Genomic DNA, 26,098 nt, shown 5'->3' with positions numbered 1-26,098 from the left:
ATACAAGGCTGTACATATTGCCTTAGGAAATTTTATATGTGATCCTACCTGAAAGGGAATCTGTGCCAATGTCGCAAATATGCAGTGATGTGCTTCTGAAGATAGTAAGTTGTGTTTTGTTTTGCCGATTGTTTTCACCAAACTTCCCCAGGTCCTTCTCACATCAACCCCTGTGTCCATCCCATCTTCCCGGCCGCCCGACATCACATACTATCTTATGATCATTAAGCTTCACTCGGAAGGAACAAGATGAAAGATATGCACAGACGTATCGACCAAGAAGGTATTGGCATGGTTCCCTGCCTCCACAAGTAACATCATGTGAGAGTGAAGATCTAATCATGAGAAATAGCCAGTCCCAGCAGGGTGAAAGCTAGCAAGAGGGAGCAATGTCTTCGTCCCTGGGAAGGACCAGCACAAAGAGCATCAGGAAAACCGCTGCCGAATGACAATCTGGGTAAGAAGCATTCGGCGCTTCCCATTGCCCACGACTCTCATCCAGCACGTGGGCAAATGGAAGACTCGAAGGACTCGTTTATGCATCCAGACCGCCGTGCTTTGATCGCTCAACACAGTCCCTCAAACCAGTCTCCCCACGCTACCAACGAATACTTCGAGCCGCCTCACTTTCGAAACACAACAGGCCGCGCCAGAGCGATCTCGCCCCGATATGAAAACGGAGGACTGGATACACCTGTTCGCCAACTGAACTCGCCGCTCAGACGCATCACTATGGACTCAGCTGACGGGAACAAGAAGCGCGGTGCGGAGGCCAACGAGTGGGAGCAGTTCGTCGCTAAGAACGGCAAAGACGAGAAGAACGCTCACAATCAAGGTGGTAGTAGGAAACATCTCAACAAGCAGGGCAGCGCTGTTCAGGGAGGAGCTTCAACCAAGCAGCCTGATTCTCAGCGGGTGCAGGAGGTGGGTTCCTTCGACACGGACAGCTGCCTTGAGGATCTGGGCAACGAACTCCAAAGCAAGCCTAAGACGTATAAGCCACTGCCAGCGCATATGCGACCATACATTATTAGTCCTTTGACTCCAGCTCCCATGTACCAGTCCGCGCAGCCTCCTCAGATTGCGCCCAAGCCAACCTACGGACCTCTTCCTCAGGTTTACCCGATTGCCGGGGACGACCGAGCTTTGATCTCCGACGATGAGAAGGACACTGCGGGGGTGGAGGTCGAGGATGTCTCGGAGAACATCAACGTTGGCAAGACAATCAAGCCGCTTGTGAGCAAGGGCAAAGACTACGACCCTGCCGTGAAGGATCTGTTCAAGAACCGCGACAACATCTATGTCAACAAGCCGGTGGAGCGCAAGACTGCTATCCAGATGATCGACGAGATCAACGCGAAGAAGCTGCAGTAGGGAGCAAACGAGTAAGATACTTCCTCCCGATGCTAGGACAATAACTAATAGCGATTAGCGACGATCTCACCAAGGTTGAGGACATCAAGATCGACGACGAGTAGATACGTTGGGATGGAAGAAATAGCTCCACCGTCTTCCACTGTACTGTATAAAGAAGATAATAGGACCATTCAGGGAATTGTGTTCCCGATGCACTGAGGGTAGGAAACGCATTATCCGCAGTCCAGGTTAGGACACATTGTACCTAGGTCATTGAGATTTCTATGTTCTCTTAGATAACTTGCCTCGTGGCCACCATGGATTCATCAATACTGAATCTGTAAGGTTGAGGGAAAGGTGCTCAAAATCAAATGTCAGGTTATTCACAGATCTGCTGTTCCAAACGCCAATGCACCATGCGCCTTGCAATGTGACAGGACACCGGGGTCTACCATGTATGCCCGTCAAATCCGGCCCTATCCTCTCTTGGTAGTTTCTTCCTCCGGCTCATTCTAATTTGTCCAAGTGCTCGAGCCTCGTAAGCACGACCTGCTTGCTCGTCTCCTCGATCTCGCCAGCCAGGAAGACCTCGTCGAGAATGGCGTAGACCTTGTAGAAGTTGAAGACAAGATCAAGCTCGCAGACGTTGCCAAAGAAGGCGTCCAGAACCTCCACGAAGAAGTGAATCGCCTCGAGATATGCCAGCTCGTTGTCGTTGGTGTCCACACATGCGCAGAAGAAAAGCCCCGCGTAGCGGCGGTACACGATCTTGTTGTTGCGGAACTCGACAAAGTTCGACTGGTACTTCTGGTCGCGCGGCGCCACCAGTCGGTGCACCTCGCCCTTGAGCTTGATCTTCTCGTCGTCGCTGTACGGCGCGTACCACTTCGCCAGCCGGGTCTTGCCCCTAGAAAGAGAAGAAATTAGTAAACATCCCAATGTGACTCTTTGAGGCTAGAGGTGCGAGCCTTAAAACGAGGAAGAAAGAGAGGGGATACTCACTGGCGGTTTTGTATTAATATGAACGACAACATCTTGGCGGGTTGTGATCCGTCATTGATGAATTGGGGATTGTTGAGGTCGTTGGAAATGCGGCTCAATTCGAACCGTCGGTCTGACCTTTGACGCACCACGGGAAGTTTTAGTGGGTGCGGGGGAAGCTTCCCCTATCTCTGTATCGCAGCTGGCCGGGTTTGCCGGGATGATGGGCCCAGGGGTACAGTGACCTAGTGAGGTAGGTGTAAGGGCACAAGCTAAACCAGGTATTGATAAGTCACCCAACTACTCCAACATTTTCATAAGCCTGATCACATGTTGCAACCCAGTACTGGTATAATTTTATGTGAGCATCGTATTACTTGTAATTGTTCAAAGATGACCTGGCTCATGCAGAGATATGGCTAGCGTCGACTTCAAGGTATTGCACTCCCCTAAGTCGCCTGTGATATAAGCGTCCCCAACCAGCACCATGCCGCGAGACCTAACCCCATCACCATCCATGGTAAGGGCCAAGAATTCAAATTCCCATTGCTAGACTCCAGCGCCTCCCATAGACCCGAAACAAATCCTGTCCCCGACCACTCCGTAGCCGTTGCACAAGGCATATCTTACTTACTGCGACCGAAGTGTAATCATTGCGATTCTGCCTAGCCGAGAGGTAGGTCAAGATTTAGATTGGCGACATCCCCATTATTGATGCCGAAGAATTGGAACCTAGAGCATACATATTAGTAACATTCATCCATGTTAGCCAAATCGTAAACTTACCAATCCTCAACGTTGAGCGTAGAAGGCACAGGCTGACCTTGTGCAGAACCTGTGCTCCAGCTGTCACTCGGACTCTGCCCATCAGGCATGCCGTCGAATCCGGTCTGCCACATTGCATTATGCTGACCTTGGAAGCTTGGCATTCCCGGTTGAAGATAAGTATTGTTACTATTGTTTGGCAAAGGTGGACTCGCGCCCATTCCAGGCTTATTACCCATTTGTTGACCGAATTGTTGTCCAGATGGCTGTGCCGGCGCTTGTGGCTGCATTCCCCGAGCCTGCATCTGGGCCATCATGTTGGGGTCAAGACCTTGTTGATTTTGAGTGGGCGAGAGATGAGGGAATAGGGGCATGCTTGCGCTTTCTGGGAACAGCTGGTCCGGCTGGAAGTTCTCCCACACGGCTTGCGACAGGTTGGGCGAGTTTCTGGTTACGAGATATAGATCTGGCGGTGTCGTTGGTACGGAGAATGAAGGGTTGAATGGGGTCGCTGGTCTCGTATGTGGACGAGAGGCAGTTCCTCCCATGAATGTGTCACCGACGTTTGGACGGACATTTGGCGAAGTGACAGGGGGTGGCATGGCGTGTGCTTGCATCCCATTGTCGTTCTGCTTGGTGTGACTCGGTGTTTGTGGCCGTGACCGTTCGTACGACTCCTGCGGCGTAGGCGTAGGCACTCCGAAATCAATAGCCATGTCATCGTACTTGCGCTTCGTAGCATCTGGCGCTGATCGTGCTTGTTGATTTTGGGCGTGCTGTTCAAGTTGGGCCAGCGACTTCTGCACCTTGTGGTGTCTTTTACCAGCAGCTCTTTGTAATCTCTCCTCAAGAACCTTATTGCCAAGAATCGACTCAAATAGTGTATACACCATTTTGCCGACCAGCCATACCCGACTCACATCCTTTAAAGCTGCCATACAAGTCCGCATTCTGTCCTGGGTAACCTGCTGGATAGAAGGGACGGGTGATCTCATTTGATACACATGCATAATGAGAGCGGAAAAGAGACTGTAGACCACAAACGCCGGGCAGTACCGAAGTTCTCCATGCGCGGAGAGATTCTCAATGATAGATGTGATCATTGCTGCAGCTTGAAATGCAATGTTTCTTGAGGGGTAGGCAGCGTCCTCGGGGAATCGGGAAGATCCGCCCCCAGGAGGCATGTGCGCCCGATGCAGTAAGCATAAAGTGGTATAATAGTTGGAGTGAAGCAGCGCCGACCAGAAATGATGCCGAGGCATTTCCCAGTAAACGATCTTCGGACAGTTCTGTAGCCAATCTGCTAAAGCCATGTCGCTGTGGGTTAGATCGATTGGATTTCGTACTCGTCCTTTTGATGCCACGGAATATTGCTGCGACAAAACCAAGCCCATAATCTCGCAAAGCTTCACATACTGCAAGAAGAACTGAACATGGATGGGATCGGGTGGGTACTCGCTGGCATGATCCGTTTCGTCTTCGATGAAGTCATCCTCCGTAAGCATCTCGACATCTGAGTCATCGAGGTTGATGTGAACTGGGCGTCCAAGAGCAACAGCAACTGATCTGTCTCGAGTGAACAAGGTCCACCATATCCTCTTCCAGAGTCTCTTATCAGTTCTACTCAGTTGCGAACCTTCGACACTTCGATGCATGCCAGAACCCTGAGCAACGATCGTAGCAACGCGGCTCCAGTAGAAGACATTCTTCGTCACATCCTCGGGGCCTTCCCAATACCACCCCATAAGTAATAGTGATTGTACAATAGTCACTCTGTCGTCCTCGTAATTGGCATCATATAGGGCCTTGGCTCTCTTATAGAACGTCAGTGCAGCTGGTGTCGTCGAGCCATTGGCGTCCATTAATTGGGGATTCGTGCAGACCCGAGAGCCAGCCAGCAATATCGCCTGCAACAACAGTAGAGAAGGAGGATTCTTGGGATCGCGGTACTGCCTCATGAATCTGGTTCGGTTGATGATGGGCACAATGGGATGGACCCATTTGAAGTATGCCTCGATGAGCTCGTCACATAGAGACCTTGGTGGCAGTAAAAATGCTCCTCGCTGGTGGAGGATATCAATCTCGACGTTGTCCAGCTCAGTTAGTCGAGCCCTAGAACCCCGCACATTCTCTGGGAGGGGATAGTGGACGACATCCGCAGAACCTTGACGATCGTGGACCAACAGTGTCAGGTTAGACGACTCGCCCAGGTATGCGACACGACCAGCATCAGTGATAGGTGCTCGGGTGAACTTGGGCTTCATAACCATATTGAGATAGGTACTGCTATCCAGCTCTTCTTTCCTTGCCTGGGCTTCGGTCTGGGTGGTTGACGGCGTTCCCTCGGATGTATGATAGACGGCGGGGGGTCTGGTCGCAAAGGTGCCCGCACTACTTGAGGCTCGAGGGGAGCGTTCCTCAGACGGGGCATCTCCTCGCTCGCTTGCAGCAGTCAGTCTCGGTATGCAGGGGCAGGCTGACAAGAGGGCGGCGGCCCGATCCTTACCTGTCAGAGTCCTTGGATGTGGAGGTCTGGGGCTTCTTTCGCTTTGGAGTCGGAATGCGGCATTCGATTTGAAAGGCCACACAATTGGTACACGGCACTCCGAGGCTCGCCGCATCGCAGCGGACCTTGCGTGCGTGACATGTCTTTTGGAAGCCGAGATGTTAGCTAGGACCCAGGGGAATGAGACAAAGTGGACGTTTGCCTCGGCACGAGGAGATCACTCGCGCAAAGCAGCCCACCAGGGCTGCAGTCTACGGTACTTGGACCGTAGCAGTTGCCGAACGATTAAAAAGTACACTTACCTCGCATGCCCGGGATGCTCGTTGTCTTTTTGCGAATTGCTACGTCAGCGATGAATCCCCAAATGTGCGCGCAGGGAGTTCCCAAACCTTCTGAAGCTCATATGTGCAGCGGCGGCGGCAGCAGCAGCAGCAGCAGCGGACGCCGACTGTTGCGAGGGCGAGTTGGAGGCCTGCTGCCGCGCCGGCGACTCGCTGGATGAATTGTCGACATCCATATCCATTTGATTAGGCGGCCGAAGCCCGGCGCATCGAACGAGACGGAGAGTTTAATATCGATCTGGCGTCGCGGGCAGGTGAAGTGTCTGGACGATGTGTGGTTCGTGGGGCACAATTGAAAGGTAGGTCGGTATTGCGAACTGGACCGGTACTTCAGAGAGGACGGACGGGGGACAACAGAGGATCAACAACCTGGAAGCATGCGGCGACTGCTGGATGATCGCCTGCGAGCCAGTCCGCGTGCTCCCGCCTGGACGCCTGCCGCTCGTGCTGCTGGCGCTGCTGAGCCTGGATGTTCGCCGAGCCCTCCGTGGGACTTGGAACGAGATGTGGCTTGGGGTGTTGCGTAGATGTCACAAGCCAATGATGGCGCTCGCTTCTGCGCTTTTCTGACTGAGAATTCCGTTGTGTCACCAGGATAATCGCACAATTGCTATACAAACTGCTGCGGGAAAAAATTGAATCGAGGGTTTCAGAATGCCGTGCTATTGCTCGTGTCGAGGCGAAGGGTTCGCGGGTTGTGGTACGTACATGGACACTTCACCTTCAGTACCGTCCAGTACTATACAGTACAGGTGGCGGGCGCCTGCGAATAACCTGAAGGGCAGGTGCGCGGGACCGCAAGCAAGTGGAGTGGGCTTGCCTAATCCGTCGCAGCCGCTGCCGCTCCCTCTTGATCTCATACTGCAGTCACTCCCGGTCCCTCCCCCTCCTAGCTCTTTCCCTGACCCTGACCCTCCTCCCTGATCAGCACACGCCTTAGGTAGGTACCTTATTGCGCAGAGGAACCCGGAAGCTGGGTTGGTGGGCTGCGAACGGCACCTTCCACCTTCCACCTTCCAGAGTTTTCGCAATGACACCCGACAACCTGCCCACTCAGACTTAATCGCCCTTTCCATCTTTGCAGATTTTTCTCTGCTTATAGAGCAAGATGCTAGCTTAGATCCAAAAGCGCGAGTTTTCCTCATTATTTCTGTAGATACTTGTCAGGAGTGTTCCAATCGCTGGCAGCGGCGCAGCGCACCCAAGACTTTCACATGTCAGAGATCTGTGCGTGTTCTACAAGAGAAAAAAAGTAGGTAGGTAGCAGGCGGCCCTCCTCTACTCTGAAGTGGACAGGGGACCCGCCCCAGTCCCCCTTACTACGCAGTATGCTGACACTTTCAGCTACTTCACTGGTCGATGTCGATAAAGCTGTGCGAGTAGAGTTCTCACTCGAGATTCCTCCTGTTTTCTCCGCGCAAGCCAAGAAGAGCCAAGGATACGAATCATGGGGGGCCGGACAGGGCCGTCTGCACCCCTCAAAGTGCTAAAATATCGTAGTGCAGTTGCGCAATACACGTAGGCAGTTAGTGTGTGGTGTAAAGACAGGTCCAGAGCCAACATACCCAGGTCTGGTCATAATAGGCGTTCGATCTACCAGCGCCCGAATACCTTCATGAGCGAATGGAGTAATGCGGGTGACGTACTGTGCAGCATCTGGCTAGGGCTGCTGCCCAGGCTGGACTCGAATACGACGAGGGTTGTCTATTTGCCGAGTCTTGCGGGCGCTCGCAAACTTGTCCGTTTCCAACTCTCCTCCGCCCAGTGCCCCCTGGTCTTCTTTCTTCTATTTCCGACAGGGTGCGATCGAATAATACTCTGCTGTCAGACGGGCTTCTGGGCTGCTTCTGCAATGACACTACGTACGCAAGCAACTGAGCTGATCGGGATACTCTCCGCACGTACGCCATGAGCAGCATGAGGGGAAGAGCAGCCACAAGCGCGGCAGTCGGGGACACTATTTCGACGCCACGTCCACCAGAACGACTGTGATTGTCTGGTTTTGGGGAGCCCAACGGTCAGGAGGCGCTCTCAATTTCTAATGATGCATATCCTCCTATCCCTGGCTTGGGGCCTTCTCCGTTCTCCATCACTGACCCCTCAACTCCGTAATCTGGGGCACTCCACCACCCTGAGAATGTTACATGATGGTAGCGTGTCAAGACTATGCTCGAGGCTATGTACTCGTACCGCATCCGATACAGGACACACCCGAAGGATTCGAGAAGCTGCTCGGAAAGCTCCCGACATGCTGGAGTGGTGAGGTTGTGGGACGAGAGCAAGTCGAGACTTACGCTCTTCACATTGCCAGAGAATGAACCAGTAAAAAGACTGCCAATTTTAGGCTCGTTCCCGTAGATATCCAGCTAGACATCTGTATATGCTTTAGTTGAAATCTCCTGTGTCATCTTGTGTGACTTCAACTACGCACTCCACGATACCCCCATGCATCCGGCAGTAATAGACTGCCAGGTACCGATCTGATGGTTAACGTTCGCTGGATCTGCAATGGGTGCGACCATCACCAAGCTTATCACGCATTGTACCAGAGATCTAGTCAGCCCCGAGCCTAGACTAGCCCGCAAAATGGGCCTCGTCAAGCTGAACGGCCAAGCCAGCACAAGCTCCAAGAGAAACTAAAAAGATGCCGAGGTAACTCTCAAAAGACGTTAGACACCGCCTTGCCTAGCTTGCCTATCATATCTCAGTTCTATGCTGCCCCTAAAACATGTCACGAGTCAAGATGGTCCTACATCTATGAAGTATTTGTATTCAATTCGTGCTCAATCGTGATGTACGCTTCTGTATATGCATAACAGATGTGTTGTATCTAGTTGGTTGAGCCCAACCCGTTGGCTTCCGGTGTTGGGTTTTTCTTCTCCGCAGCGTCGCCATTGGTGATCAGCTTCCCAAGCGGGCTGTCAACGTCAACACCAGAGATGAACATTGCACTAACGCCTTCGAGTGCTGCAACGAACACACTCAACAGACTTGCAATAGCGAAATGGGTGATGGTTGAGCCAATCTCCAGCCAGGACCCTTCGTCCTTCACGACCCAGAAGAAGTACAACGTCAGGATGTCGCTGATAGCCATGACAACCATGAACAGGGCTGAGGGCGCCACGCCTAGCCTCTTGTTTAGTATTCCTAGGTTCGCCGAGACTAGGGCAAACGGAATCATCAGCTTGAGCACCAACAAAGCTCCCTGCGAGAAGGGGTCAAATATCGGGAGTAGTCGGCAGACGCTTTCCAAACTGAAGGATGAGATGGATGCCACATTGCCCGTGCTGAAGAAGGCAGCCTGGAGCAGCACGAAGAAAAATAGGGCTATCCGGGCATCCTGCAGCGTCAGGGGTCGGAAGGTCTCCGTAGACTTATGCACCTCCGCCGCAGATCCGTTGGATCCTTGTGGGGGACCAGTCCGGGGTTTGTTATAGACGTAGACGTCGTGTTCTAGCCTTACCCATGTGACAAGGGTAGAACAGAATGCAACATAAAATAAGCCTTCGTACGAGATCGTCAAGATGACAAATGTTGGCGCACATGTCAAGAAGATGACCATTAACCTATGAAGATAGTGGCTGTTCGGTTGAAACCGGTACGCCAGAGGCATGAGTAGTGAGACAACTGTGACACGTCAGTATTGCACACATGCAGAGTAAAGACTTGAACCCCTACCTAGAACAATCCATCCCACCGCTTGGTTGCCCCGAGGCAGGCCTTGTTTTGCCTGCAAAGAAAGTGCGCTGGACCGCGTTACGAGCATCGCCAAGATGATGAGGCCAACCTGCACCCCGACAAGTATTCGTGACATCGGTAGCCCAGACTTTTGATACTTCGATACAGGAGAGAAGCCGGCAAGAATGCGATCTTCATAGATGAGATACACAAGGCCAACGGTAACCATAAGGGCGCCGCCGATCATAACGAGGTTGACACTTTCCACCTTATTGGCATCCAGGAGAGTGAAAACGCTCATACTGACGCAGGAAACAAACCACGTTGCGCTCAGTGCCACATGCTCTTTGATGAAAGAAGGACCGCAAAGGACGGGCCAGAACGCGCCGAGGATGAACAGAACTGTCAAAATCTGCCGGTGAATGTAGCCTAGGGCAAGAGACTCAATAGTGGCAATGTATAGCGCGCCATTGACGAAGAGAGTCATGAAGGAACCCCCTGATTGCACGTGCCCGAAGAGAATCTTGCTACCCTGAATTAGGCTTTCTCGACGAGCATACACTTCCTCCCAGAAGAAGACGGGGAAAAAAGCATAAGCATAGTATGTCACGGGTGACTTGGAAGCAATAAATGATGCCGAAAGGAGCACAAAAATCGAGGAGAAGATTGCCAAACCGGCTAAAGACCTTGACGGCTCGACCTTGCCATGCAGAACATGTAAGTTGACGACCGTGCTTATGGCGAATGCCATCCATCCAAGGTAGCCAATAGTGATGAGGGCCCGTAGGAATAGCCAGTCATAAGTCTGGAGGTACCGTAAACCCTGTAGACCGAATTGAATGAGGGCGTCTGTTTCCTCGATAGCCTCCTCGAAATGACCAGCTTGGATGAGTTGTTGAATATCGGCTGCTCGTTGTTCGGGGGTTTCGACGCTAAATGGCGAATAGGGGCGAAATCTCAGTTCTGACGCCTTCTTCTGCTCTTCCTTTACTCGGTATATCTCTAGGATTCCCTGAGCGTTGACGAGGAATGCCTCAGCTTTCTCCTTGATATCAGCTGAGAGGTATGATAGCGGTAGCTTTCCCACGGAGTTGGCGGGAAAGTCGATGCCAACAAGATACGCCATCAGCGCTGCTACATCGGCCTGGCTGACATCATGTCTTCGGACATGATCAAGACCCCAGTCAGATGAATAATCACTGTGACCTGGAGCAACAGTATCTTTGTTGATTTCCGGCTTGGCAACACCCGAGCCCCACGATATAAGAGGAGTACGGGTATTATCTGGATGACCATCACCATGACTGCCCCAATCACTCATGCCATGGTCTGCGGTAAAGACAAATGCGGTCCTGTCATCAGCATAGAATTTGTTGATCAACTCCGTGATCTCTTTGACTCCCTGATCGACAACTTTGATGTTGTTCAAATATTCTTTCGAGTAGGGACGATAGGAATGACCACTCGTATCAAGACCGAGGAGATGGAGGAAGAACACCACCTTGTCTTGTCGAAGGGCATTGTTGAGAGTCTGATTTTTCTGGGCCTCCTCAAACAGCTCTTTAACATGGTCAAATACCCAATAGTCTAGTTGTAGAGCATCGTGAGAAAAATCCTCCAACTCGGCGCTGTACATAAATGCATCAACTCGCCCGGGTACGGCGCCTTGTTCAAACATTGGTAGAATATCTGGACTTCCCCAGCTCCATGTATGTCTACTTCTGTTGAACACGCTGTCGAAGTCGACAGGATTCAGCTTCCATCCAGTTGTGACAGCCGAGACATCCTCGTATAGCCCCGCGATAAGAGCGACATGCCCTGGTCGTGACTCAGTCGGAACTCGCGTGTGCGAGACGCCAAAGGTGCCATGCTCAAGCACACGCGATCGTAGAAAGGGAGCTAGAGGTCGAGGTTTGAGATCTTCCTCACTTTCGGGATACGGCTCCGGCCAGGACTGGAAAGTTTTGTCTGCACGCAATCCGTCACCTATAAGCCCTGGAGTCAGTAGCCTGTCATAGAAAAGAAGCAATGCCATGCGACAACGTACCTACGAACAGGACCAAGCGATCGGCAGGAGCCCGCATAGTTCCTGACCTTTCAACTCCAAAGAGGCGCATGCCAGAAACAATGGGGCTCACGAAGTAAATATCAAAGATAGAATAGATATAGACCAAGTGAAATATCATGGCGATAGCCATGAATCGAACCCGGGGAAACCGAGCCATGTTTGCGCCTTGATTCAATTAGAAATGGGTAGTTTACAAATGACAATGCGACTGGACAAAGGGATCTGGAATGGGTTCAAGACGGCCTCATCCGTGACCTCAAAGTCTTTCAAATGAATGAACGAAAGAGAAGAAGCCCGACGAGAAACCAGTCCGACCTTCTAACACTCCCTTGCCATTTGGCCGCACAGGTGCGCATTTGTTTGGTGGGGAGAGATCAGATTCGAAATGTTCAAACGGGACAGACAGATGGAAATTTCCCCAGCTACTAAGAGTCCTATCCAAACGCGATTTCAGGCACACGTTGTCCACTTTGCGGCACCGCGTCCACCTTGCAGGGATCCGTCCCGCCGCCACAAAAATGCGCTTGTCGGGAAGACTTACCGTCATCAGTCAGCACGGCCCACTTCAATGCTAACAATACCTATCAATACTTCCTTAGGTGTAAGAAGAGTCGCACTTCATATAGATGACCGCTTGTATGTACAAATTGGCAACATGCAGATACTCTACGCCATAGTGATATCTCGTAACTCCTGTATAACGTACATTTCATTACACCAACATCATCGGATGCTATGCCCCCACAATTTCTCAATGGTGGCTTCCGACCTTCCAGATCTAAGGTGGCCGTCGAATAGATATAGTCACTCAGTCCAAGCGTTCCGTGAGGGCTTTCTGTACACGCGAGTAGAATTTGGCAGCGTGCAGTCGTGGAAAACTGATCTCCTCCACCAAATAATCCGGAAGCATCTCGATCAAATCCTCATCACGCTTCGGATCGAGCTGAGGCATGTACATGAACTGGGCGTCATCATAGCCCTCAGAAGAATTCTCGTTGGCTATGGCAAGTTTGAAGTGAAGTGCTACAGCTTGTCAGTACGGTTCTCAAGATGAACGGCCAATGGGTTGGAGAACTTACTTCTTCCCCTGCCTGTCTGAATGCAATCGAAGGTGTCCTCTGGACCATCGCGCTTGACGCCTCGCACAATCAGGCCAGTCAAGTCACCATAGAGATCCTCCTTCAGCTGCGCTAGTTGTGTGGAATGTACCGTCTCTGAACTTGCAGCTGCGCGTGATCCTCCAGTTCCATTCTTCATGGCACTGCCAGGAACCTTCGCATTAGCAGCCTCAGTTGCTCTTGCAGCCGAGAGCTTGGCTGAGAGCGTTTTCATCTCATTCTTTGATTCGGATAGCGCAGTCGTGAGCTCGGTTATCCTGGCTTGTAGATTGTCAATCTTGGCTTCGCTGGCCTCGAACTGCTTTTTGAAGCTGGCACCCTCTTTAGCGAGTTCTTTCTGAGCCGTAACCTCGCTTTTCAGATTGGCTATCAACTGATTTGCGGCTACGAACCGATTAGTATGAAGCCGTGATTTCTGCTGAACCGACTTACTCTGTGCTCTCTCTTCACCCTGCTTCTTTAGTCTGTCGAAGTTTCGCTCCGCTTCCCTAACCGCAACGTCACGTAGGTCTCGATACTTCATCTCCAAACTTTCATATTTCTTCGTCATATCACCCAATCGTCGCCGTATAGACGGATCACTGTCGTTGTCAGAAGCACTCAATGGTCGTCTGAGAGCGCTAGGAGGCGCCTGGGATGAGATGCGCTGTGCAGATGCCGTGACAGCACGTGGGAACACTGGTAGGTCTTCCACTTGTTCTGAGTCCCCCTCTAGATCAATATCCATTGCGTCGGCTTGCTGGGTTTCTGGTATTTCGGTGTCTTCTGGCTCCTCCTCCTCCATTTTCTCAGCCGGCTTCCGGCCACGCCTCGCTGCTGGAGCTGCCTTTGGTTGCACCGAGTCTGGAACTTCCTTGGCCATTTCTTGTTCGGCAGGCTTCACATTTCTCGGGCGCCCGCGTCCTTTTGTCTTACTCGGATTCTCATTTGGCGGAGTTGCGAGTCCGCCATCTTCTGGAATGACAGCATCTTTGGCTGCTGGTTTGCGCCCTCTCTTTGCGACGACCGGCTGTTGATTCGTAGATTTCTCCGCAAGTGCCGCTCGACCTGCTTCTGTGTCGACTGCGTCCGCGAGTCTTCCACTGGCACGGCGCGTAGATTTCGGCGCAGGCTTCGTGACCTTGCTCGCAGCCGGACGGCCTCTGGGTCTCTTTGCAGCAGGCATCTTTGCGGCACGTATAATCACTCCGTCGTCGGAATCCGAGTCCACCAAGCCAAGCAATGCCGCTTGTTGTTTAGCTTTCGACATCTGTCGATATCAGGCCCTGATCAATTGATATCTGATAATGCGACTAGTCAAGAAGCTGGGCAATTTTATGTTCGAGTAGCAGATGCGTAAGGAGGCATTCGCGTTGGTTTTCAAAAGGTGGGATGTATAAGTATTATGTCGGCGCTGGATAGGTAGCTGGCAGAATTGGTAAAATGGCCGTCCAATTAGGTGTTGTGATGGCTTGCTGGAGTAAACAAAGGCTACGATAGGCTTAGTCCCATTATGATCCGATAGCGTGGCGACAAACAGTGGCTTGCGTGTCTTTCAGCCACAGCGCCGACCTTGGGCCAACCTTACCGGATGCATGTGAGTCCCCAAAGCGAGCCTGCGAGATTCCACCTTTCAAAATTCGGTCAACATCTTGTCCGCATCTAGCCCTGCATGAGCCAGTGAGTACACAGGCTTAATGCTGGGGCCGTTCAATCGATATATCGCGATGAGCGACCGAAGACGGACGACCGATGCGGTCGTCAATATTGTTCTTACGGCGGGGATGGTGGATTTCCCCCAGACTGCTGCCAAACGACTTTCAACTAACCAGCTTCCAGGCCGTCACAGCATACTTCCTCGTGCGCAACCTCCTATCCTCGTTCGCGAGTACTTTGGATCCGGATAAAGAAAAGCATGAGCAAGCTAGATTAAGAGCACGGGCGAATTTGCAACGTCTACAACGAAGTAAACGCAACGACGAGGAAGGCGAAGATGGGACGGACGGGAGCAGCTCACGAAGGGGACCACGAGTGGAAGAGCTCGTTCTGAACGAGTATGAGAACCTAATAGCATTGGAGGTTGTGGCGCCAGAGGATATTTCCGTGGGCTTCGACGATATTGGTGGACTGGAAGAAATTATTGAGGAGCTCAAGGAATCAGTCATCTATCCCCTGACTATGCCGCAGCTATACTCGCACGCTGCTCCTCTTCTTTCCGCACCATCAGGAGTGTTGCTCTACGGGCCACCGGGCTGTGGAAAGACTATGCTAGCCAAGGCGGTTGCACATGAGAGCGGCGCTTCATTCATCAACCTGCATATATCGACTCTTACGGAAAAATGGTATGGCGATTCTAATAAGCTGGTTCGCGCCGTTTTCTCTTTAGCGCACAAGCTTCAACCGGCAATTATCTTCATCGATGAGATTGACGCTGTTTTGGGTACTCGACGAAGCGGAGAGCACGAGGCTAGTGGAATGGTAAAGGCCGAATTCATGACTCTCTGGGATGGGTTAACATCGAACAATGCTTCTGGTATTCCTGCGAGAATAGTTGTCCTTGGCGCCACCAATAGGATGCACGACATTGACGAGGCTATCCTACGCAGAATGCCAAAGAAGTTTCCAGTTCCCCTACCAGGGAAGGACCAACGGCGCCGAATTCTGCAACTTGTTCTCCAGGACACCAAGAGGGACTCCGAATTTGATATGGAGTACATAGCTAAGGTTACGGCTGGCATGTCTGGCAGCGACATCAAAGAGGCTTGCAGAGATGCTGCAATGGTTCCTATGAGGGAATATATCCGAGAACATCGAGCTTCAGGCCAGGCAATGTCGAGTGTCAACCCTGAACGTGTCCGTGGACTCCAAACAGCGGACTTCTTTGGTCGCAAGGGCGGCGGGCAGATTCTGATGGAAAATCATGCTCGCAGACTGGCCGAGACAAAGAAAAAGACGTCCAAGACCTCCAGTGAGGAATACGAGGACGTTGAGGAGCAAATCACTGAGCTTCCGGACTAAAGACACTTACACTTCTCACCTGAACGGAAAAACCTGTACAAAAGAAGGCCTTTGATAATGCATCGGTGCTTCGTCTAGTGGCACATCAGATGGGAATTTGATGGTTCTCAGCACTCGGCACGGCGTTAGGAGAGCGGGCTATCTGTTGGCTAAAGAAGAGGGCTCCGCCATTCGGAATATACAGCAGAGTAATGTATGATCACCATCAACTGTAGACACATAGTTGTATACAATCGTATGAGGGAACGAGCCTATTCACAGCGGTGGTAGAGCGGTCTGCCATCATGTTTGGTACATTGGCTTTCATTACAAAATCTATAGCAGATACTATTCATCGGCACAAATGCATGCGGAAAATCCAGGTCCTTAAGGATATAGCCTGATCGGCTAATGAGTTCTGGGAAAATAGACACTGCAGTTTACCTATGTGCCATTACTGTATGCACATAGGAGACCTTCCGCCAGAACGATTGAAGATGTCGTGCTACATCACCGCTCTTTTGCTTTTGCCTCACGTGCGATGTCGTGATCGGTAGGGTCCGATGGCGCTGTCAATGAGCTACCTTATCTCTCTGTCAAACGCAATGTAAGTTGATGTACTTCACTAGCGCGAATTCCTCCGCACCTCCTCTGCAAGGGACCCGACATGTGGGGACCATGCAAGACCAGTCATACATCGTCAAGGTACTGGTACCTGAAGATGCCGAAAGTCGAGCTCCAACTATTTCTCGCCTCAGACCATTTCATAGAAGATTCAATTGCTAGTTTGTTCCTATTGCCAACATCCTGACAAGACAGTGACCCTCGAGAGCCTCGAGTGCAGCACTTTCAACTCTTAGCTAACCGCCGGAAATACCTCGTGGCCCCTCCAATTCGACATTAACGTACCCCTCCATCCCGCCACCTTAGACGACTCGATAAACCCTTTCGTTTGAGTCACCGCGACACAGCATCATGGCCACACCGCCGGCAAACGCAGCTACGGCAAAGGCGGCCAAGGCACTGTCCCGAGTGGACTTGGATGGTCATAATCTACCTCCATCGCCAGCCCCCTCGAGTCCCGCCAATGGCCGCAGACGCTATGCCCTGGCGACAGAGCTTGTCTACACGGACAACAAAGATCAATATGGCGCCTCAAGCTTTCCGGTATACCGTTCTGCGACGTTTAAGCAGACAGGAGCCAATGGCTCAGGCGAATACGACTACACGCGCTCCGGAAATCCCACCCGGACGCATCTCGAGCGTCACCTAGCCAAGATTATGAATGCTACCAGAACACTAGCCGTGGGATCCGGTATGGGGGCTTTGGACGTGATCACCCGACTCCTCAGGCCGGGCGACGAGGTTATCACAGGTGACGATCTTTATGGCGGAACGAATCGGCTACTCACATATCTCTCGACGAATCAGGGTATTATCGTCCACCACGTCGACACAACCAACGTCGACAGGGTCAAGGCCGTTCTGTCAAGCAAGACGGCCATGGTCCTCTTGGAGACGCCCACCAATCCTTTAATTAAGATTGTTGATATTCCAGCCATTGCGAAGTTGACACATGACCTGAATGGAAAGGCTCTGGTCATTTGCGACAACACCATGCTCTCCCCCATGCTCTGCAACCCCCTCGAGCTTGGCGCCGATATCGTCTACGAATCCGGAACTAAATACTTGTCAGGGCATCACGACATTATGGCAGGAGTCATTGCTACCAACGACGCTAGTCTCGGAGACAAGATGTATTTCATGATCAACTCTACTGGCTGCGGACTATCACCTGATGATGCCTCCTTGCTCATGAGGGGAGTGAAGACTCTAGCGATTCGTATGGAGAAGCAACAAGCGAATGCGCAGGCCATTGCTGAATTTCTCGAGTCTCATGGTTTCCGGGTTCGGTATCCCGGCCTTAAGTCACACCCACAATACGATCTTCATTGGTCAATGGCCCGCGGCGCGGGTGCCGTCCTCTCTTTCGAAACAGGCGACATCGGCCTATCTGAGAGGATCGTCGAAGCTGCCAAACTGTTCGGCATTAGTGTCAGCTTCGGCTGCGTTAACAGTCTGATCAGTATGCCATGCCGAATGAGCCACGCAAGCATCGATCCGAAGACTCGGAAGGAGCGGCAGATGCCTGAGGATATCATCCGGCTTTGCATTGGTATTGAGGATGTAGAGGATTTGATCGATGATCTCTCCCGCGCAGTAAGCTATTTTCCCAATCGTGAGACTCTATATCAATAACTTACAATTCCTTAGCTTGTACAAGCTGGCGCCGTGACCCTTACAATCGATGGCTTCCATGCCAACAACCCTGCGCAACCCGTCCCCAACGGCGAGAGCTCAGGATCCACATCTACATAAAAACTCATCTCAAGATTTGTATCTTATCAAGACTGGATGATGGCGTTAGGTATTCATTTTGCGGCGTGGGTATGGCTCATTGTGTTCTCGGCGTATGATCATATAGGGAAAAGGACATAAAATCAATTCGAAATTGAATAATTAAGAAGTACGATACTGGATAGACTTGTGCTGCGAAGTCTATGCGTTGTCTTATCATCTACATGTCGCACGAAGCGACGTATTTCAGTTCCCAGTCAAGTTCGCGACCTATCCAAAAAATCAATCATCAGTCACAACTACCATGCGCAGATCATTCACTCACTGGCGCTCCTCCTGAGATTTCTTCTCCATCCACTCACTCAACGGCATATCCTCGCGGCGGTCTCCAGTGAGATACGTGGTAGTCATGAAGGACGGAGTTGAGGGGATCTTGACAGTCTTCCGATCTGGCGAACCAGGCGCAGAGCCTAGCGCAGAGCCTTGCTCAGCTAGCCTTACTGGCAGTTCAGCACATGCAACTCAAGTGGCTAAGAGCGGATGAAACAGGGAGACACACTCTTTCTCCACTGTTTTCTCTTTAGAATCATTAGCCATTGCTGTAAGGTAGTTGCTGTTAAGGTTGAGATTGTCTTAGGATGTCAGGGTTGCTCTTGAAGCTTCAATATACTCTGATTTCGTTCCGAGCTCGACCCTGGAAACAAGGGAAGCAAAACAAAACACACTTATTGATCCTTACAGTTAGAACTCTCATGTTATATCGCGGTGAGACGACCACCTCCCCTTTTATAGAAGTGCTTGTGACTTCGAGTCCCAGCACAGACCGATGGGAATTCGATCTCGTCGTAATGGGCATACTAGCGCAGCAATGCAAACAGAGTCTTAGCTCTCGCTCTTTGGCAAAAGTGACCGCATTTGGCGCCTATATGATCGTATGGTGCAGTTCAAGAGAAAGTCAGCGGTCAAGCCCAACTACCTAATGCAAGCACCTATCCGCAAGCGGTGCGACAAATGGTCGTTGTTAGTCCAGTCGCATCTGCAGCTGGAGATATCTTCAATGCGAAAATTTGACAGGTCTTTTCTTTATGCTCGGTGACTGCTTTAAACAAAGATTCCCCTACCTCGGTGTAACTATTCACTCGGCTTGGGCGAAGGCCAGTCGAGGATGTGTGCTCTGGACCAGCGTTTCTCGGAGGACGCTCCTGGCCTGCTCCATGGCATTATCTCTTCGAAACTCTTCACACATTATATGGGTGTGTACTGCACGCCAATCACGAGAAATTTACGTCTAGACTGTAGCACAGGCTTAGATTTACGGCCATGAAGAGCCTGCCTGCCCAAATGATCATGCTTCCCTCCGTTGTTTGTCAAGTTACCCCTTAATCTTTCTGAGACTTGAACAGCGCTATAAGAAAGAGGTTGTCTGTGAGGCTCATGATTTCTCTCTTCGACCTTCATACATTGGGTCCTACATTGATATCTTTTATCTCTGTGTCTTCGTCCTTGTCATCAAGTCAGAGAGTGGATCAGCCACCTCAGAGCTGCCTCGTGAAAGAAAGGGAAGGCAGGAAGTACCAGACATCGACAAGACTCCCGTCTCACCTCTGTGATCTCAATTGACCTTGATCCGCTCACACCATGAAAGGAAGTGTACTGATATGTCGTACGGCACGGCCACCTTTGTTGGCTGCCTATAATATGCTCTCCGGACTTTGTGTCTGCACAAGTAGGAGGACGCACACAATACTTACCAAGAGCCACGGAACAAGTCTGCAAGTAGCCGTTTCCTTTGCGACACTACGGTACAGTTATTGGTCTTGTGGGAGTGGGAAACGATTAATTACCGCGTCTGGCGGACTCGAGTTGAGGATGTGATCAACCATCCTCTTCTAAGCACTCCAGTCCATCCTCCTCCATTTCGTAGATTCGAGAGAAAATATACCTGCTGTCCTACAAGTCCTGCTGTTGCATCGCATGTGCTCTTGTTCATTTGACAGGTGGTGCCTCCAAGCCCAATTTTAATGACAGGGTAGATTTGCAACGACTTCATATCAATAAGCGAGGCGCAGAGATGCGTAGGGTGAGGACCATGTGGCCAAACTCAACCTCATCTTCAAATAATTGACAGACACGTATACTTCGATACATCTCAGCGATGATCCAGTCGGCATCCCAGTTCCGCGAGAGGGAAGGGCCCGGACCTCCCTCCATATGTCATCCGGCACCACCCAACACCGATTTGTTTCGTCCCAAACTTCGAGAAGCAGGAGGCTAACAGACATGGCGCTAATCTTGAGACACAGATAGGCGTGAACGCTGACCGAGCCTTAAAAGGCACAGGAATGGGTCAAATTCAATCATACCGTTTGCAAACGGGGAGGACTCGGTGAACATTACCATGCTCACGGATACAGTACCCAGCGGAGTGAAGTTACACGCACTCTGTTGATAGCTGCCAAGCTGCTGCCTCTGCCCGCGACCGAGTATATATCCGGCCATCTACATCATCACAAGCGGCTCGGTGCAGGAGGGAGAGCAGAGAGCCAAGGCAAGCGAATGCAGTTGTCCTGCGGAGAGAACACAACTCAAACGGCATGCTGGGAATGATCTTGTATTTTTCTAGAGTACACGAAACAGCACTATGCTAATCCCGAACTGAACACCATACCCCAATGCAGGTCGATACATCAAACAAAAGAAAAGGCGAGCGATCCTAAATTGTAATGCGCTCAGGAGAAATCAAATCGGTCCGGCAGCACGACTGGTGCAATCAACGTCCACACATACATGAGGTAGCAGAACCAGGAGCTGACGATCTTCACCCAGCTGGCCCAATATGTCCGCCCAACAGTGGCAAAGTCGCCATCACGCTTCGAATCCTCGTAGCCTTGTGTCAGTAATGTAGCTATCCATGCAGTAGCTAGGAAGAATATAATGTGGAACATCGCGTAATTGTATTGTGTGCTCGTGCGCTCATCGTCATGCGCAGCGTTGCCGCCAGACTCCTCGTCCTCGTCATCGGAAAGCAGGGCATCCGCTGGCAGACTTCCTTCTTCGACAGCCCTGCGGAGGGCCTCAGCCCGCATCTGGCGCGTTGTGCTCGGTTGTGTGGTGACAAGATCGTGCTCATCCTCGTCAGGAAGACGGATACCCCCTCTGTTGTTCCCCAGTCCAAGGCTCTGCGTCGCAGCCCTAGTCGTGGTGTATGCAACGGTGAGCATTGTGACGATAGCGCCGAGAACAATCGTTGTGGTTCGTGTACCCGCAGAAAATGCCATAGGGTTGCAATGTCCATCATCAGGCTCCATGGAGACAGCAGACATGGTCAAGTAGGTGCAGTAAATTGCTACCATGGCGGCTTGCGCGAGACCTGCCTTCGGATTGTACTCCTGAACCATCGGGTGCACCGAGACAGCCGAGACACCTAGCCACAAGAGAAGGTTGATCGTGATGACGGCCTGGTTCATAGAGCAGCCGCTTGAGGCGAAGAAAAAGTACTGGACAATCGTCATGGCGAGAGACCCCAAATACATGCCCAAAGTGGACCCAATCAAGACGGACCTCCATACACGGGAGTCAGTGTTCTCGATTTGTTCGAGACAATACTCCGCCCAGGTATGAGCGAGATCGACGAGCAGGATGAGACCGAGTATGAGGAAAAGCATCGCGGCGAACAGAGAGATATAGTTGCCCCAGAACATGAAGAAGCCGTCCGGAATGAGGAACGACAAGACAATCAGCGCCAACCAAGTGATGATTTTGGGACCCCAGAAGCCATTTTGAATTGCAGCTCGAGGGCTCTTGGACGAGGTGACCCCAACAAGCAATCCTGCGAACACAAGGTGGAATAGACCGAGAGCGAAGTTGATCCTATGGACCGCAAACCAGCCATGGCATTGGCCGGTCGGGCAATTTATCTTCACATAGTCCAGCGTGAGATGTTGTAATTTCTCGATGGCCCATGGTGTAAGCATGATCCAGGACAATATCGAGTTGACGAGGAGGATGAGGGCGTATGCGATACGGGTTGCGACACTGTTGCCGCACTTCCCGCAGGCGCTGCAAACCATCGAGCATGTTGCAGCACCACAGCAGCTGGCAGCAAAGGAAATGACCTGTGATAGCAAAGCGCTGTTAGTCTCTCATAGATCGTGAGGGGTGCCGTGCCGGAGGGAGCCTGGCCTACCGTGGTCATGCTTGGCACTGCCAGCAACGGGATGGAGAGAAGGGCGCCCATCTCTAGCGTAGATCTTTCAGACGTAAACGAGAACTAGCTGTGGTAGACAAACAGTGATCTAGGTGTGAAGCCAGCTATACCATAGATGTGAGTGGTTTGTAGGGTGATGCTCGTTGCGACAGCGACGATGTTGGTGATGTCAGGTTAGATGGATGGCGAGCGGGCGGCTGTTGACTATGGCCCACACGTAACCGCCTTACGTAATACCATCGAGGTGTAGGGGGCAAGCCACAGGCAGAGCCACCAGCATTCAAGGGACAGAACCATCAGTCGACTACCTAGGTAGTGTAGGTATCTTACCAAAGTAAACATTTCATTCAATTTCTTGACTAAGGCATCATCTTAAGGTGAACTAAGGGGAGCTTCAGGCATCCGCATAGCCTAGGGATCTATTAACCGTCCAGAGTGAAGAGGGTTAATAGATTCTTTACCACGAGCCCAAGATTCAAGGTCAGATAGCCCTTGACTCTGCAACTCCTTTGTAATACAGTACAGGACTTGACTCCCGCCTTATCCCAAGAGAGCAGGTCAGGGGTGATCCTCCATAATCGCCGTCTATCGGAGTCTCCAGTCTGTGATGTTCGTGGCCGTCGGTGCCGACAGCGCCAATCAGCGGCTTCCTTAGTCTAATTCGAAACCAATTCGTGGCTCGCGGCACCGGCCTTGTGCCGAATTACGTGCTGCGCGGTACCTTAATTCCCGTAGCACCAGCTATCAATGGGGACATCATAGATAACAATCGAAACAACCAACCTCCATCATACCTAAACTTCACTGCTACAACGGCGTCGCTTCACCTCAACCTGAGGTCTCTGTTACCCACGTACCGTTTCTCTCTTCACGCATCCTCTCCTGTGCAAATTCATCGAATTTCCTTTGTAAATATGCTTAGTTGAACCCTCCAGGACTGACTCGACTTCCGATATCGAATATCATCCCTACGCTTTGCCCAGGATGCGGGAAAAGCAGCTCAGGCGAGCTCGAATGATATCGAGCGTCGCGGCTACTACGATATCCTTGGCCTGTGGAACAAATGTGCGTACGCTCTATGGTTCAAGCATATCCCCATCACTGATCACATCGGACTAACGTGAGCCCTCGCCAGTACGTCTATTCAGCATGGGCGCCTCAGTTCGCAGACAAGCTTCATTACACGGCAACACAAGCCAATCTCGTCGGCCTTGCGGGCAACCTGGGAATGTATTCGATGGGTGTCCCAATCGGCCTATTTATAGATCACAGAGGCCCTCGACCTGCAGTCATTGCCGGCGCCCTCCTGTTAGGCCTCGGCTACTTCCCCATACACGCTGCGTTTGATCGCGGAGAGGGCTCAGTTGGACTCATGTGCTTCTTCTCGTATCTGACGGGCCTTGGAGGTTGCATGGCATTCGCCGCCGCTATAAAAACCTCTGCGCTTAACTGGCCGCATCATCGAGGAACGGCTACTGCTTTCCCCTTGGCAGCCTTTGGCTTGAGTGCCTTCTTCTTCTCGCTAATTGGTGGTTTGGCCTTCAGTGGAAATACAAGCGCTTTCTTAACGCTCCTGGCGGCCGGCACATCTGGAATAACGTTTATTGGTTTCTTTTTCCTGCGAGTGTACCCTCACCATTCGTACCATGCCGTGTCATCGGTAGAAGATGGGCGTGGGCTTTCCGACTCCCAACAACTGCGCAGGACGTCCTCCGAAGAGGCAAAGGTGCGCCGCGTCGGGAAGAGCGCCGCCTCCGTCTTTGTTGAACCTGGTACGTCGCCTAACACTAATTACACAAACCCAACGACCTCTTCGACACATAGACAAGAGGTCGACGAGGCAGCGGCCCGAGAGCAGCAGGACGTCGAGTCGTCTATAACGGCCACGTCGCCTACGCTCGACGACCAGGACAGCGACGAGACGTCATCCCTCATGTCCAAATCATCCTCCCTACCGGGAGACGTGTTGGTATCGAACAGTGTTGATCTGGATCGTTCTCATCGTATAGATATTCGTGGTTGGAACCTATTGCGGAATGTCGACTTCTGGCAGCAGTTCCTCATTATGGGCATTCTCGCCGGCATTGGCCTTATGACAATCAAGTGAGCTCCCGGTACTTTGATATACTGTCTTCTTGCTTGCTAACCCGGCGCAACAGCAACATTGGGCACGATGTCAATGCTCTTTGGAAGAAGTACGATGACACTGTTAGCGAGGAATTCCTGATTTACCGCCAGCAAATCCATGTCTCTATCTTATCTATCTGCAGTTTTGCAGGCAGATTATCAAGCGGTTGGTCACCCACCACCAGAAAATATCGGCAACTTTCAGTCGGCTGACCTCTTCTACAGGCGTAGGGTCCGACTTTCTAGTCAAGGTACTACACGCAAGCCGTGTATGGTGCCTCATCATCGCCAGCCTCATCTTCTGCGTAGCGCAAATATGCGCGCTGAACGTCACCAACCCACACCTGCTCGGCTTCGTCTCCGGGCTCTCTGGGCTGGGCTACGGCTTTCTCTTTGGAGTCTTTCCGTCCATCGTCGCCGAGACCTTCGGCATCCACGGCCTCAGCCAGAACTGGGGCCTCATGACGCTCTCGCCCGTCGTCTCCGGCAACATCTTCAACGTCTTCTACGGCCTCGTCTTCGACCGCCACAGTGTCGTCGGGCCAGGCGGCGAGCGCTCGTGCCTGGATGGCCTGGACTGCTACCGGTCCGCTTACTTCGTCACCCTCGGGGCGTGCGGGCTCGGCCTGCTCGTAACCCTATGGACGATCCGCCATCAGCATTTAGTGCGGATGCGAGAGGCCAAGATCCTCGTCCCGGAGTAGAGCAGTAGACGTCCGCGAATGGTGATGTGCGAGTTCCATAAGACTAGTGCTGAGAGCGTGAGGCAGAAGGTTTAGTTTTTTTCTGTCTGTTTCCTTTTTTTTCCCGCCGGAAATCGCAACCAGTTCGACGAGGACTGTTGTGCGATTACCCCTAGAGGCATTTTGAGCAGGCGTTTTATTAGATCTCATGGGCGTTCTGGATACCATTAGATTGGGTTTGTTGCATCTGAGGGTGGATAGGATGCCAAATACCGGGATGAACGACGCTGTGGATGACACAAGATATGACACGCAGCAAATAGATACAAATCTTATACAAGTTGTGCTCTGATAAGTTCATGATTCATATTGAAGCCAAAGGATATCGACATTCATTGGTTGGGTGAATACACCCAACACTTGGGCATGATCGCAAACGAGTACAGTATACACAGAGTTGCTGCAGTGGTCACTGAAATTAATTGATTCATTTCTCGATCTACAGGTGCAGAGCACACAAGCTCTCCTGCTTTATCTACACTCAGCAATGTATTTACTTGCGCGGCGCACATGCCGGCTCCGGCGTCAAGAGAGCGCTCCTCACGCATGCCCGCCCTGAGAGTAAATCTTGGGCCTCTCTCTCCTGTCCACCTTGCTGATTTCCCAATCACTGGCCGCGGCCTCTTTGCCGCGCTAGCCATCTTCTATGTGCGATGCTGAAACTCGTCGAAAAAGCGACTTGGGGATCAAAGATCATGCCCTCCTAGATGATGTTTCCGACCATCCATGTGTCCCGTACCACCAACCAGTGCAAATTTGGTTGTCATCTTCGTTGTTGTTACCCTCCAACACACACACACACACACACTAGGGTATAAGACATTAGACTGGTGCCCTCGTGCAGGTACCAGATTAGGAATCGTAAACCAGGAAT

At 51.6% G+C, this 26,098-nt stretch overlaps 8 protein-coding genes across 8 annotated transcripts; 4 read left to right on the top strand and 4 right to left on the bottom strand.

Annotated features, from left to right (window-relative positions):
- Positions 1-732: 732 nt before the first annotated feature.
- UCRPA7_2976 (hypothetical protein) lies at positions 733-1,478 on the top strand (the record flags this gene model as incomplete). Its single annotated transcript, XM_007915531.1, has 2 exons — positions 733-1,370; positions 1,433-1,478. The coding sequence occupies 2 exons, from the start codon at positions 733-735 to the stop codon at positions 1,476-1,478; spliced, it is 684 nt and encodes a 227-aa protein (XP_007913722.1).
- Positions 1,479-1,863: 385 nt separating this feature from the next.
- On the bottom strand, positions 1,864-2,390 carry UCRPA7_2975 (putative ap-2 complex subunit sigma protein; the record flags this gene model as incomplete). Its single annotated transcript, XM_007915639.1, has 2 exons — positions 1,864-2,263; positions 2,359-2,390. 2 exons carry the CDS (start codon positions 2,388-2,390, stop codon positions 1,864-1,866), a joined length of 432 nt encoding a protein of 143 aa, XP_007913830.1.
- Positions 2,391-8,779: 6,389 nt separating this feature from the next.
- Positions 8,780-11,852, bottom strand: UCRPA7_2974 (putative gpi ethanolamine phosphate transferase 1 protein; the record flags this gene model as incomplete). Its single annotated transcript, XM_007915578.1, has 4 exons — positions 8,780-9,354; positions 9,516-9,576; positions 9,737-11,613; positions 11,675-11,852. The coding sequence occupies 4 exons, from the start codon at positions 11,850-11,852 to the stop codon at positions 8,780-8,782; spliced, it is 2,691 nt and encodes an 896-aa protein (XP_007913769.1).
- A 651-nt stretch (positions 11,853-12,503) lies between these two features.
- UCRPA7_2973 (putative chromosome segregation protein) lies at positions 12,504-13,363 on the bottom strand (the record flags this gene model as incomplete). The annotated part of the gene is made up of 3 exons (XM_007915545.1): positions 12,504-12,718; positions 12,775-13,197; positions 13,246-13,363. 3 exons carry the CDS (start codon positions 13,361-13,363, stop codon positions 12,504-12,506), a joined length of 756 nt encoding a protein of 251 aa, XP_007913736.1.
- A 1,156-nt stretch (positions 13,364-14,519) lies between these two features.
- On the top strand, positions 14,520-15,810 carry UCRPA7_2972 (putative atpase family aaa domain-containing protein 1 protein; the record flags this gene model as incomplete). The annotated part of the gene is made up of 2 exons (XM_007915659.1): positions 14,520-14,579; positions 14,632-15,810. The coding sequence occupies 2 exons, from the start codon at positions 14,520-14,522 to the stop codon at positions 15,808-15,810; spliced, it is 1,239 nt and encodes a 412-aa protein (XP_007913850.1).
- Positions 15,811-17,070: 1,260 nt separating this feature from the next.
- Positions 17,071-18,168, top strand: UCRPA7_2971 (putative cystathionine beta-lyase protein; the record flags this gene model as incomplete). The annotated part of the gene is made up of 2 exons (XM_007915601.1): positions 17,071-18,009; positions 18,064-18,168. 2 exons carry the CDS (start codon positions 17,071-17,073, stop codon positions 18,166-18,168), a joined length of 1,044 nt encoding a protein of 347 aa, XP_007913792.1.
- Positions 18,169-20,876: 2,708 nt separating this feature from the next.
- On the bottom strand, positions 20,877-22,342 carry UCRPA7_2970 (putative serine incorporator protein; the record flags this gene model as incomplete). Its single annotated transcript, XM_007915562.1, has 2 exons — positions 20,877-22,262; positions 22,334-22,342. 2 exons carry the CDS (start codon positions 22,340-22,342, stop codon positions 20,877-20,879), a joined length of 1,395 nt encoding a protein of 464 aa, XP_007913753.1.
- A 1,679-nt stretch (positions 22,343-24,021) lies between these two features.
- Positions 24,022-25,185, top strand: UCRPA7_2969 (putative major facilitator superfamily transporter protein; the record flags this gene model as incomplete). The annotated part of the gene is made up of 4 exons (XM_007915537.1): positions 24,022-24,080; positions 24,179-24,457; positions 24,514-24,647; positions 24,707-25,185. The coding sequence occupies 4 exons, from the start codon at positions 24,022-24,024 to the stop codon at positions 25,183-25,185; spliced, it is 951 nt and encodes a 316-aa protein (XP_007913728.1).
- Positions 25,186-26,098: the final 913 nt, after the last annotated feature.

This window comes from Phaeoacremonium minimum (assembly GCF_000392275.1).
Source record: "Phaeoacremonium minimum UCRPA7 unplaced genomic scaffold PA7_03_scaffold_222, whole genome shotgun sequence".
NCBI lineage: Eukaryota > Fungi > Ascomycota > Sordariomycetes > Togniniales > Togniniaceae > Phaeoacremonium > Phaeoacremonium minimum.
Note: the sequence above shows the minus strand (reverse complement) of the source record. Positions and strands in the feature narration are given on the sequence as shown.